This window comes from Heterocephalus glaber, unplaced genomic scaffold (assembly GCF_053883595.1).
Source record: "Heterocephalus glaber isolate CG9 unplaced genomic scaffold, H.glaber_assembly_v1.0 deba00001571, whole genome shotgun sequence".
Taxonomy (NCBI): domain Eukaryota; kingdom Metazoa; phylum Chordata; class Mammalia; order Rodentia; family Bathyergidae; genus Heterocephalus; species Heterocephalus glaber.
Window position 1 is genome coordinate 2376001 of NW_028258356.1, and position 14860 is coordinate 2390860.

General features: G+C 35.1%; 1 protein-coding gene across 4 annotated transcripts in view; it reads right to left on the reverse strand.

Annotated features, from left to right (window-relative positions):
- Ptprr (protein tyrosine phosphatase receptor type R) overlaps positions 1–14860 on the reverse strand; it is a 281279-nt gene that overhangs the window by 104495 nt on the left and 161924 nt on the right. For 3 of the 4 annotated variants that reach the window (XM_087192424.1, XM_004845043.3, XM_004845044.4), the window contains 2 exons: positions 12354–12509; positions 6093–6203 (listed from right to left, as the gene is read on the reverse strand). In XM_087192424.1, the coding sequence (XP_087048550.1) occupies positions 6093–6203; positions 12354–12509 (267 nt within the window). Of the gene's footprint in view, positions 1–6092; positions 6204–6442; positions 6596–12353; positions 12510–14860 lie in introns of those variants that run through there. The other variant, XM_087192425.1, reaches the window with a different exon arrangement.

Genomic DNA, 14860 nt, shown 5'->3' on the forward strand with positions numbered 1-14860 from the left:
TTGCTCTGAAAAATGCAGGCATGTTCATCTATTCCTGAGTTCATTTGTAGCTAGAAATAGATGTTTGTATACAGAGTTATAGGCTAAAACCCCTCACGGTTTGACTCTTATGGAATCAAATTCAAATCCTTTATTTGAATTCAGACAGACTTGGATTTGAGTTCCAATCCTTTAATATTCCCATCCCTGCCATTCACAGCCACCTATTGCTTGTTCTCAGTCAAGTTAATTTTCTTTTCTGAATCTTGATTTTCTCATCAATAAAATTAAGAACCTAAAGTACACTGTTTAGTATCACATAGCAGATTTAGTATCAGTTTAGTGTCAATAAGCATACAATTCATGGAAGAAACCAATTATGATTATTGCAATTACTCTTACTATTATTATTTTACTGCTATGATTAAGAGTTATAGTCTTCTTCCTACAAAAATGTGAAATTAATTAAAAAATATACCTACTTTGGAAATGGTTCCATAATCAGTCACTTCTATTAGGAATCTAGTTTCATCTTTTTTCAATCCCTAGGGATTATATATATATAACACATTAGAAAGTGTTGTTTAATTATGACCACCATTGACATGTATTTATTGTGTGACGTTCAGGATACACCTGGTGGGCAAATACAGGATTTCTGCTCTCAGCTATTAGACCAGGACTAGAGAAACCATTGACACTACATATGGGTGACTCTTCTGTGGGTCTCACAGTCTAGTGCTTTTAATGACTCAAACGGCTATTTTTACATGATTTCTGAAATTGTTTTCTACATGCAATCTGGTCTGTAGACATCTCTAACTACATTTCATAAATACTTTAGAACTCTTTAATAAATGCCTAAGTATATTTGAAGGTATAATTTAGATGATAAGTGGTGTTCTTTCTATTATTTGTTCAAGTTTAAGAACTAATTCTTCTTAGTAACAAATTTCCTCCATCTAAAATAGACTGAATGGATTGGAATTTGCCCACACATTTTTTCTTGGAAAATTGTATTTGTGTATTTGTCGCTCCACCCACTCTACATTCACATTTGAGAGGTGCTAAATAAGTCACACATTTGAAAATGTCATGCCTGTCCAATTTTAAGCCTGGAAACATATATTCTTTTTTTGTACTTTAAGGAAAGTAAACAATATGCCACATTTCAAAAGGTTTGCCAAGTCTTACGTTATTGTTACATAGCACAGGCATCCTTCCATTACAACGATTTACCTATATAATTTCACAATAAAATTACATACTTTTCATTTCTATGGTATATAGAAAGGCTAAACACAAATAGCAGCACTTGAGTTTTCATAAATATAATTAATGTTAGAAGGAAATTTCTGAGTTATATTTTTTCTTTGCTATGGAATCAACAAATATGTGGGAAGTAGAATTGGACTATCTTATGTTTGAGGATCACAAAAGTGTAACTCAGTGTATATCAGCATAAAAAATAAAGTGTACTAAGTGTGACTGAGAGGTCCAAGTAAAATGTTACTTTAAGATGATTGTCAAAAACATTTGAATACTTATAAAGATAAGCCTATTTCAAGAATCACGTTTGACATGTCTCTAAATGTGAACTGTTGACTGGTCTGTGGAAAATTGTACCAGATAAACTTAGCTTCATTTTTATCACACCTATTAGGTGTATCGTATTTACTTTCCTGTGAACAGCAGTTCCCTTCTCTGTACAGCTAGTTCCTCTGTTACTTTTTTTTGGTGTGGTACTAGGGGTTGAGTCCAAGGCTTGCACATGCTAGGTAAGTGCTCTAGAACTGAGTCACATTCTCAGCACCCCATTACTTTTTTAAGTCAGGCTTTCATATTAAAACTTAAGATTGTGTTTGAAATCTATCATTCTGTTTCTTTAATTTATTCAAGAACTATGTACATACAAATCAAAAGTGTTATTTTGCTGCATTGATTCCCCAGTCCTGAACGTGTTCCTCTTCCAGAATATGGGAGCGCTGCCACCCAGTAGTCAACAAAACAACCTACAAGTCAGCCTTGATGATTTTTCCCCATTCTCCCTGAGAACCAAGACACAAGAAGTCCCATTGTTTCTACCTTCAAATAGATGTTAATCCTACACTTTTCTCTATTTCCCCTACCATCCCCTCCTCTGGGCCATCATCATCTTCACCAGCCTGTGGAAGGATCCTCTTGCTTCCACACTTCACCCCATCTGCTGCCCCTATCACTCTCCACTACCAGAGAATGCAGCCTTTTAAACACACTGTCATCAAGGCTCTGCTTAAAACACTCACTTTCCATCTTTCCCCTTGGATCCTCCAAAGGATCCTCCAGGCAAAGCTTCTTTCATCGTAGGACTATTCCACACATTGCCTCCTCTGCCTTTGAGCTTCTGTCCCAACATTTTCATGTCTCAAATGTTAGATTGCTCTTTTTTCACTATTCACCAATTATTTTTGCCTTCTTCATGGTACATATCTCTATTTGATTTTTTTAAAAAAATAAATTATTCTAGAGTAGATTTTATGTATATAGAAAAATTGAGAAGAAACTGCAAAGTTCCATCTATTCCTCTTGCTTTTACTTCTCTACTAACATTTGTTAAAATTGATAGAGCAATATTGATAAGCTATTATTAACAAAAGGCCACAGTATAGATTAGTTAGCCACTCTGTGTTGTACATTTTATGGGTTTTAATGAATCCAAAATGTCATATGTTCACCATTTTAGAATACAGAATAGTCTTAATACATTAGTATCTGCTGTCTTCTACCTAATCACCCTCTTTCCTCAAACTGAGAAATCACTGACTTTTTCAGTCTATGTAGTTTTGCCTTTTCCAGAAAGTCAGAAAGTTGGAGTATAGTATGGCCAATATTTGATTATCTTTTAAAAAATATTAACAATTGTCTATTTTCCTCTCCTGAGTAAAGGCTTCAGAGAACAGGGAACTTATCTGCCTTGTTCTCTCATTTGCATTCACGGCCAGCAACAGGCCCATGGTAGGTCATCCACAGGAATATGTTGTTAGAATGAATGGATGAAATTATTAGCTAACCCAAGAGAAGACAATCACCTTTGTTTTTTTGGAAATATTTCTTTCTTTATTTGTTTTGTAGCACACTTATTTAGTCTTCTAACTTTTATACTGGTGTTTTACAAATACTGGGAAAGAAGAGTTGTTCCAGGCCTAAAGAGGTTGAGAATGTGACTCCTGGAGATCCTTTTTCCATGTGAGAGCACAAAGAACCAATGCGAGGATGTGCCTAGTTACGTTGGATATGTTGGCCCTCCCTGAGGCGCACTTACTGAATCTGAAACATATTGTTGATAACAAGCTCTGCTGTGCCTCTCTCTGCTCAAAGGTTGTAGATGAGTCGGCTTCACACTTCTGCCCTTCTATCTTTGCATTTCTTTGCTCTTCTGAACCTTATCTAGTTAGCCTATGAACAACCTCCATATTTATCAGTTTATACTCTCACTCTGTTCGTATCCTTTTTTTCAGTGCTGTGGATTAAACCCAGGACCTCACATCTTCCAGGCAGTGCTCTACACCTGCACCAGCTTTATCCTCAGCCCCTCCTGTCCTTTTCAGATTTTTGAAGCCAAATAACAATCTAGTTGTGATTGACAAGATAGAGAACAATACTTGAGATTTTTTTGTTAGGAAAGAAGAATCATGTATTTTAAAGAGCAATTAGACATAAGAAGGAACCAATCCTTTAAAAATATAAAATACTAGAATCTATAAAGAATTAAAAAAATCAGACCTCCCAAATTTAAAGGCCCACTCCAAAAATGGGCATCTGAAATGAACAGACATTTCTCAGACAAAGAAGTAGAAACAGTAAATAAACATATGAAAAAATGTTCAAAATCACTGGTCATTCGAGAGATGCAAATGAAAACAATGCTGACATTCCACCTCACCCCAGAAAGAATGGCTGCTATCATGAAATCCACCAATAACAAATGCTGGAGGGACTGTGGGGAAAGAGGAACCCTGCTCCACTGCTGGTGGGAGTGTAGACTGGTGCAAGCACTGTGGAAATCAGTACGGAGATACCTCAAAGAACTAGGACTGGAAGTCCCATTTGATCCAGCTATTCCCCTGCTGGGGATCTTCCCCAAAGAATTAAAGGAATCATACCACAGTGATATATGTGCATTCATGTTCATAGCAGCACAATTTGTAATAGCTAAAACTTGGGAACAGCCCAAATGCCCATCAACTGGACACAGGATAAAAAAAAATGTGAGTTTCTAAAAAATAAAATAGAGTACTACTCAGCCATAAAAAATGAGAAATTAGAGATATTTACAGCTAAATAGATACACATTGAGGCCATACTCTTAAGTGAAATAAATAGGACACACATGTGTAAATACTGAATAGTTTCTCTAGTGTGAGAAACTGAAAGTGTAAATAAGGACTAAATGTATAATAGGTAATGTGAAATAGGAAGAAAAGGGGCAAAGGCGAAGGTGAAGTGGGAGGGGTAAGGAAAAGGAAAGAAGGGAATGTAATTAATACGAGAAAACAAAAAAATGGAAACAAAGTCTTTGTAAATAGGAAGGGATAGAGGGGTTGAAAGGAGGGCAGGGGAAATGGGAAAAATAAGAACCAAGAGAGACTATGTAAAGGCGCCAATTTCCAATGATGAATGTCATATTGTATACCTAAAATGTACCAATAAAATTAAATTAAAAAAAATAGTAAAATACAGGGCCAGAATTTAGCTCAGTGGTTCCACCACCTGCCTCCCAAGTGCAAGGTCCCCACTTCGATTCCTAGTACCAAAAAAAAAATAGTAAGATACACTCAGATGTCTGAGACACTTTTCACAGTTTTCAACTTTCTTTCATTAAAAACTCTTTTTTCTTAACCTCCACCATTTAAAAAATAAAAATCTCCTTTTTACTCAATTCTTATTCTTTTGTTTTCTGGATCACAATTTTTAGAAATATTCTTCAAAAATTTCTGACCCATAGGAGATAGCTTTGAATTCATTCTGATGGGAGGAGCTTTAGTTCTTACTACTGCCTGAATTTTGAAATAGGAAACATGCCTATTTTCTCCTGGCCTAAGGCCTTACTTATTTTACAGCCTTCCAGTTTAGATCCACTCACCTTCTGCCTTTTCAGATAGAGCCCCAGTCTTTCTAACATGGCCCCCTTCCCAGAAAAGGAAGTATAAATGAACACAATGCAGCAAAACACCTGGCAACACTGTTGACTGTGGACAGAATAAATACTGTAATATTTTTTGGGGGGCATTTAAAACTGAAAAAGAAGAAGTTTTTGAAATGTGCAAAATCAAGGAAAATGTAGCACACAGGAAAAAATACTAAAACCTACTTGTAAACTTCAAATATTATGTTACATCACAAAATTTTCAGAAGAATAAAAGAATTGTGTTCTACTTGAAAGGTAACTATTAACTTCCTAAATTTCAAAGAGCACTGCCTAATTTAGTGAGTGAGGTTAATTTGGGGTTATAGTATTTAAAATAGAAAATATACTTTTAAAAGTTATCATTGTGACATGCATAATGATTGCAGTGCATACTTTTATACATTTTATATATTCATTCATCAAAAAGTTAGTTGGGAGAAGGTGGTTTAGCTTTTTGAGGCTATCATCACCTCCTTTTTGTGCCTGGTTTTTCATAGAATGTTTTCAAGGCCATTTAAAAGTAAAGAAGTCAACCCTTCCTTTGGGAATAAGCTTGCCCTGAAAGATGTATTTCTTTTTCTTTTTAAACTTGTTCCTGAGTGCCACAAAGATGATATAAAAGAAAAAATAAAATCCAAAGTGTGCCCATGAAACTTTAATGCCTTCGAGGGCTAAAATGACCCCAGTAAATCACATTTTAAAGCTTTATTCTCAGGGTTGACCAAGTTACTTAAAACTTCAGTGCAATTACAGCCTTATTATGCAGGTCACACTTCCCTAGGTTTTCCTTTAGTAATCACACTGCTGTCATATCTTCCCAACCTAACAGGATTATAGTTTTGCTCCTGCTCTCTGTCTTTTCAACATTCATTTGAATGGCAATACATCCAATAATATTAAGCAGTGGACACAACAAAGGATAAAATATACAAAGAAGCAAACTTACCATCAAACATGTTACTATAATAACAAAGATGCTGAGAAAAATGACAACAGCATAAAATCCTTCTTTGCTCCAGATTCTGTCCGCTTCATGCTGCCCTTGTAAAACATTTTTCTTTAAAAGCAAAACAGAAAGTCCAACGTTAAATGAAAGCTTGAGGAACCGGCGTTCTTATCAGACACTAAACATAGTTTTAGCTTTATTTCATTCCGTGTAGCGAGGCATCCCCACCCCTACTGCCAGAGTGCTTCCCAAACTGACGGCAGACTACCATCCTTACACATCAGGAAATTACTCCGTCTCCTGTAGGAGAAGAGACATGCCTGATATCCCTGTCACACACCAGACCTCACCTTCATAAACGTCCCTCACTGTTTTTCTTGGCAACTACCTGGTTCATAGGTGAGAGAGTTCTGTTCTTCTCTTCAGAAGAAACTGTTTCTGAAGCTCTCCCTACTCCGAGTCCCCTCCCACAACATCAACACCCTGCCTCCGTGCTGTAACACTGCTCTTTACTTTTGAACAAAAGCTTAACAGGTGCAAACAAAAGCTCGTGATGCATTAATAAATACAGCAACACTATCAGGATCCTTTCTTCCCTTTATCACATCAGATTTTTTTCACTGCTTAAATGCAGTTTTCTTTGTCAGAATCTGCCTAAAGCTCCATCCCACCAAGATAAGTTGTTAATATGTTATATTTTATTTAAACCAACAAGGAACATCAAAAAATTCAGAATTATTTGGTAGTAGAGTTTTGCTGACTACAGTGGGGGGTGGAAGAATGGAGAAGTGTAAATAAAATATGAATGTCTCTTAGTTTTATATTATCTATTTTCTTAAAAAACACATTGACCAAAATCAAGTTTTGGAATAAAACATTAATTCAGTGACATTATAGATTTATAGTTAAAGAAACTTTAACGTGGAATTGGGTGGTCCATAATTAGGAAAACATATTCAGTCTAAATCAAGTCAAATGGTCCCTCTCATCTACAATTCTACTTTGTTGAAAGCTGCTCATCTATTGCTTTAGTAAGTGAACATATGTGTCCTTGGATATTGTCTCCAATAATGAAGACAGGAGTAAAAATCTTTTAGGTGTCTGAATTTTTAAAAATTATTTTTAAGCCTAAAAACACATTCAGTATTTACAAATTAGACAAAAATTTGCCTTAAAACATTTTCTGAAAAATTTTGTTTTGGAGCTGAATGGAATCTTGGTAGAGAAATGAGTAAGGCAGAACATAAAAGATTATTAAGTTGAACTGTGATTACAAAAATTTTCTGCAGGGAGACTTATTTATTACTTTAAGTAATCAAATTTCCTTGTTTTTTGGTTCATTATATCTTTTCTAGACAGGTGTATAGATATAAAATAATTTACACATTCATTTTAAATTTATGTAAATGGAAAATTAATGGAGAATCTGAAAATGCTTGATTGATGAAATGATTAGAAACCAAATATTCTGCTGGAAAGAAAATAACTGGGTTCAAGTGACGATTTTCTTTCATGTCTTTGACATCAGTCAGATCGTATTTTATTCCAACGTCTCTACAAATACGGCTGGAAACTAATAGAAAAGAAAACTCTTGTAGGAATGAAGCATAAATATGAAAATGAACTTTTTTTACAGGCAGATAAGTAGCATCCATTGTTTGCTATAAAAGCAAATTAGTTAAGCCTTCAGGTAGGCAGCATAAATTTGTCAAATTTAAGTATAAAGAACTGAGCTTAAACTCAGAAGAAATTTGGATAAAAAGGGGTGGTTAGGTGGGTGGAAAGAGATGTTGTGTTCCTAACCTGGCTCGGTTCACTTTTCTTTTTTCTTTCTGTAGGTCTATAACTCCCATAAATTAACATGTTCCTTTCTGCTCGAGACAAACTTGTTTTGTTTTCCTTTTTAACTGAAGCAATAATGATGGAAGAATTATTCTCCACCCTCCCATCCTCCACCCCTAGTTAGAAAGACATGTTTTGAACTAGAACTTAGTCACTGCACTTTCTTGGTAAATAGATTTCCTTCTGAGTCATGCTACTCCTGCTGAGCACTACTATATTTGTACAGAGATCTAAAAAACTTGATAAGAGCAGGGTAATAAATGGAAAAGCTTATAGTTAAGATCTCACAGGTGAAAAGATTTTAACTCATGGGAATCTCCAATCTAACCTTTGCATAGGGTGACCCCCAGTGCCTTTTGTATTTTGTCAGAAGGCTGAAGGTTCAATAATTCTCAGACTTGTGGCTGGCTCAGATTAATGCCACTGTATCATCTTTATGCCATATTTCATAATTATACTGCTCCTTTCACTTGCAGTGAAAGAAGCTGATTAGTTTTCTTTTATTATATAAAATGGGCAATTTCCTTTATAAAAATGGCTTTTCTCTATATATGATAATAATTCTGTATATAATATAATATCTATAGGGTTTAGTACTTCCTTCCCTCCTTCCCTTCCTTCTTTCCTTTTCTTTCTCTTTTCCTCTCTCTGATTTCAAATGCTAGATAAGTTGATGATATAAAGACTTTAGGAGGCATCTCTTTGGGAGAGATGAAGCACCTAGAATAGCAATGAAATGGAAATGTTATGAATTTCTGGTTGATTTAATTGACTTAGGCAGATAAATGAGACGTGTCCTATAATAATACGGCTTTGCTGAATAAATGCCTAACTTCCGCTGCATTATACACATGGTGAGCACGTGGTCTGAATGATCTAATACATGTTAATGCTGAGTGTATATTTCCTCAGCATTGTTTGTGTAGATCTATAATTCTGTAAAATAGACTACTAGCTACTGTTCCAAATTTAGATGAACAATCACTCAACTTATGAATTATGACTCATATTCATACATTGTACCTTTTACTTTTTGTAAATATTCCATGAATGTATCAGTCAATACATTTACCTATTATTTCAAAAAGGTTATTTTTTCCTTTGAATTATAAGACTTGTGTAACTGGAGTGATTTGTAACTGAACAACAAAAATTCTTGGTTTTTATAATACTAATGCAGAACTTATTTCAATAGATATTTCATTTTCTAAAAGCATTTGTAAGCAGAAATTGAAATAATGAGTTTAATTTGATTTCCCTAGTATTTGACGTATTAGGCAGGAAGAAGTATGCATAATTCTATCTTTATCATGTAATAATATTTGATTGCCTATAATATTTTAGATAACACATAAAAATATAAAAGAAACAATGTCTTTTCTCTGAAGAAACTTAAACTGGAAGCAAAACAAATAAACAAGAGTAATTTTTCTTTGTTTCCCAAGATTCATTTCTAATTATAAAAAAAATTAAGCCTATAAAGAAACAGCAACAACAAAAACCATGTCCTTTCAGAAAAGTAATTAACATAAGTTTCGGAATAGAAGTTTTGAGACAATTTTCATGATATTCTATAATCCTGTGAAGACAAAAAGACAAAGACTAAGGTTCTTTTTTTGCTGTTGTTAACATATGACCATAGCAAGCTATATTTTGAGGACTAAAATGTGGAACAGAGTTGAAGCAATAGCTGTTACAAAACATTAACCACACGAAAATGAATAAAGGTGATAAAGGTGTGAGGAAACTCACAGAATACCATTGACCTGCTTTGTGTATTTGCTGGGTTTCTGTAGGTTGAATCAGATCAAAGCTCCCCACCAGGGTGCTTTCTCACTTCAAGGGAACCAGCCCCAGCTTCCTTCTGTTTTTGTATTTAGAGCTTCAGGACAGAGGGCAATGCTTGGCCCCTTCTAGGAGTGCCTGAACAGAAGGTTCAGACAAGTATGTGCTGACTTCCCATAATGTATATTTTTCAGACTGGAGACTTCCTAGATTTCAATAATTTTATGAAAAAATATCACCTTTTGGCCATCAATAGATTTCCATTATTCAAGCACAGGATAGGTCTTGCTGTCCATTGTGGACTGATATCTCCACGATAGATGATTAAGGTAAGCTTTTCATCTTTCCTGAACTGGGGTGTGTTGGAAGACCCCAGGTACTTGATTTTAATTAGTTCTTTTTATATGGCAATATTCCCTTGGTTTCCAAATGTGAGTGACTCAATAAATTGCTGTGCTTCTAAAGCCTTCAAAATGGCATTTAAAATTAGAATAAAGCAACAGGAAAGAATGCTTATATTCTCCAAAAGCTTATGAAAAGCAGAATAAATTAATTCAATGGTCATTTTAAATTTAAAGAGGAATTTTCCTAGGCAATATGCACACTAGTCAGTCTATGAGGGGCCTATGAAGGGCCCAGAGTGAGAATGGGATTTGGTTTGTTATACTATGTAAGCCACTTCTGATTTAGATGCAGCTGGGGCTGAGGAATGGTCTGGGTGATTATGCCCATGATGACCCCGTTCTCTGGCCTCTCAGAAGAACAAGGTGACCTCTTCTTCAGGGCTCCCATGCACAGGGTGGTAACTTTATCATAGCCCTGTATTTTCCTTATCCGTATGTATCTTATTTGCTCTATGAGAGTATAAATTTATTGAGAGCAAGAATCATGTACTTGTTTGCTTGTTGATTAGTTTATACACTTATTTTTCTGACTTTCTTACTACCTAGCATGATGCTTGGCTATTTGTTAACTCAACTTTTCATTATGTGCCCATTGTATGCGAGGCACTAAATGAAGGCATTAAAGACACACATAAAATAACATGTCATATGCTCCTAAGGAACTCACAGTACAAACACAGACTTAAAGGCCAATATGGGACAAAAGGTGTTTGAACTAAACTCAGTGGGAACACAATGCACTGAGCACCCCTGTCTATGATGGCACAAGGGAAGGTTATGTTGTACAGGAGACTGATCTTGCAAAATGAAAGATATATAGAAGGACCAATATATCCAAAAATATGGAAAGAAGAGAGGATTATGAGGATAATGATATCTATTAAGTTTAGAATTGCTGAAACACACACTAAGAAAGGGCTGTTCAACAATGATAAAACCCAGCACATAGAAGACCATATACCATTTGAAGAAATACAGACTTCATTTTATAGTATTTTGAAAGCTAAAGAATAATTATGCAATTAGGAAGTAAGTCAGATTTACATTGAGAAACTTGCCTTTGTTGGCAAAAAAGACAAAAAATAAAGCAACAACAAAACTGTTTTGGACAGAGAGGCAGGGAGCAGGGAAAAACTAACTAGATCAGTGGGGGCTGTTGTGACAGCCATCGTTCAGTCATATAAAGTTGGCCCAATCTATCTGCATTCACAAATTCAGCTGTCTCTGGATAGAAAATATTAGGGAAAAACACTGTACACCTATACTTAACATTTACTGAGTTTTTGTTGTCTTTATTCCCTAAATAATTTAATACAATTATTTTCATAGCACTTATTCTGTTAGCTATTATATGTAATCTAGAGATGATTTAAAATATGTGGGAGAATATTCTGGGCTATATGCAAACACAACACCATTTTATATGAGAAATGTGAGCATCCATTGATTTTTGTGTCCATGAGAGTTCTGGCACCAATTCCCCAAGGATATCAAAGGTGGTCTGCATGTTCTCATTTTGCCAGTACATCCAGTATTCAAATTATATTTATGTGATGCCTACTCAATGTGAGGATTTCCATATATATTTGAAAAATGTAATCCATATTTCAAGTCTATAAGGGAAAACTGTATGATATATTCATTTAATATATAAGAAACTGAGGTCCAGAGACACTAACATTATGCAAAGGCAGACAGTTGATGGTGATGGTAGGGAAAATTTTTTTTAAAGTATCAAATTTAGAAAATGCTATAAAAAAATCCATGGTTCTTAGGGCTGTTTCCTCAGCAAAGGAAAAAACACATTTCCAGTGAATTCCTAAGTGTGGAAAAAAAGCATTTGATGATCATTTTGAAGATGAAGGCAGTGAGGCTGGGTTCACTTGAAGAAGAAAGGCAAGGATGTTGGTTTTGCTTTTTGACATATCTGTTTCAAGTAATCAACTGACAAACATATCTACCTGGTCTTTTAAACAACTTACTGGTTAAGTCAAAATAAGTTACAAAGATTTCAAAAAGAAATTGTCAAAAAGTGAGTCTTCAATGTCAAAATGAATTTCCTGGAAGAGTACATATAAACAGTATAAAGAGTAAGAAATCTGACCCTCAGGTAGGTTTTAAAAATTAACATACAATAAACAGTGTTCACATCACAGCCTTGTGGGGTTAGATTATCATATCATGTTAACTGTGCACATTTTTAAATGAAATATTACATACAATGACATACCTCGGGGGAGACTTCTGTAATTCCAAATTGGGATAAACTTTGGTGCAAAACATTGATGTTCAGTGAATGCAATACTTCCTCAGCTGGCAGAGTGTCAGAAATTCCTGTTTTTCGGTTTATGGGAGACACAAATAGTTCAACACTGTTCTTCTTTTCCTAGTAAAAGCAGATTATTTGCATGCATTACAGATATTTTAAGCAACTTGGGGCAATATTTTTACCATTACTTGGGAACACTAAAGAACATCCTAGAATGCTAAAATCCTAGAAATCATCCTGGAGTCCTAAAAGTCATCTTAGAGATCACATTTGTTATTCTGCAATAGAGTTAATATTATCAGTCCAAACTCTAATATCTTCAAATGGTTTTCTTTCAGTTACTTGGCACTCAAAATCTGGAATTTTATATTTCAGTGGCTACTGGTATATTTTTCATCCTACATTTTAATTTTGAAATATATTGTTCAGATGTTTCCTGAGTAATTACACTTAAGAGGCACTTTAAAATCAAATAAAATCTGATGTATCAGTATAGTTATTAGACATCACTTATGTGAATGTGAAGTCTGGTTGAGTGAAGGAAGATAGTGCTAAGTGAGTTTTAAAGTTCCTTCTCTGATTCTATTCATCTTTATGCAACACTTTTAAAAACTACCTTTTGGTAGAAATGCCTGTGTTATGCAGTGATATAATGATTATTTTCCTATTAAAATGTTTTCCTTTGATGAAATGGAGACAAACTTCTTACCATTAATAGCTAATATGTCACATACACATAAAAAACAAACACCAGACCAGAAAGACATTGGAAAATATTGTCTTTTGCAACTTATAGTATGCACTTACAGAAGATATTAGAAAAAGCTATGTTTCTTCTGGTAATACTGAGTTAAAACTTGGGTCTTTAAAATAAAACTAATAGTACAAGAAAATTGTTGACTTAGAGAATAAAACTTTTTTTTTTCCGTACATATTAAATTCTTTTATTGGTACCTTGTAGGTATACAACACAATTACATTTCTCAGTGAGAATTGTACCTTTACATAATGCATCTTGGTTCTTATTTTTTTCCCATTCCTAGCCCTCCCTTCATGCCCTCCACCCTTCCCTATTTACAAAGACTTTATTTCCATTTTTTTGCATTTCTCATCATTTGTCCTTTCCCTTCTTTCCTTTCCCCTGCCCCTCCCACTACCCCTACCCATTTGGACCTTTTCTTCCTATTTTAGATTATCGATTATTCATTCTAATCATTGGTACATTTTAGGTATACAATATAATGACATTCATCATTGGAAATTTGCACCTTTACATAATCTCTCTTGGTTCTTATTTTTCACCCTTGCCCAGCCCTCCCTTCAACCCCTCCATTCCTCCCTATTTACAAAGATTTTGTTCCTATTTTTCCATTTTCTCATATTAATTCCATTCCCTTCTTGGAGAATAAAACTTTTTATGTGGAATGAAACAACTCACCCTCCACATGCAGAAAAAAGAAACATAAGGCAAATTCTGTCATAACTGGTAGTGCAGATAAAAATGTAATAGAAAGTTGAGCTCAAGCAGGAGCATAGCAATTTATGGCATGAAGAACAAACAGTACTTGCTTGGGCTTCTAATTCAATGAAAGTTAAAAACAATTTAGAGCCTTCCAGGATTCTGTACCACTGCTCCCAGCACGGAGGAGTAGAGCTGCCTCCAGCACTGTGGAGGAGCTTTCTGGGCTGCCAAACCACTGACCCCAGTGCAGAGGAGCAGAGTCACCCCCAGCACCGAGGAGGTGAGCCCCGCATGTGCCAGCATCACACCCATCAACCATTGAAATGAGAAGACACATAAACAAGCCTCAGAACCAGACTTCCAGATCACCTACAGAAACACCAAAGGGAAACAAGATAGAACACTCTGAAACTCAACAACTTGGGCTCCCTGAACTGGCAACAAAAGAGGATTTGGAAAAAATGAAATCAGAAATAATTTCTCACAATAACAGCAGAGATTGTGCCCATAGTGCAAGGCATGATTAATAAATCTAGAAAGAACACAGATGAAAAATAGAGGAGCTGAGGAACATGATGGAATCCCAACATAGGAAATAAATGGAACCCATAGAACAGATGCAAACAGATTTCTAGGAGATTAAAAACTCCACTGAAAGTTTACACAGCAGAAAGAGCCAATCTGAGAACAGAATTTCAGATATAGGTGATAAGTTCGCAATTAGTGACCAGGAAAAGAAAAACTTCTTTAAAATAGTAAGGGACCACAAGAACTCAATCCAGCATCTGCTAGATGATTCAAAGAAGAATAACATAAGATTGATCAGAGTCAATGAAGAAAGAGGAGAGAGTGCAGATAACATAAAAAAAACTGTTCACAGAAGTGATGGCAGCAAACTTCCCAAGCAGGGGAAAAGAACTTGACACACAGTTGAGTGAGGCATATAGGACTCCAACTAGCCTTGATGAAAAAAATCTACACATAAGCATATAATAGTTAAGATTCC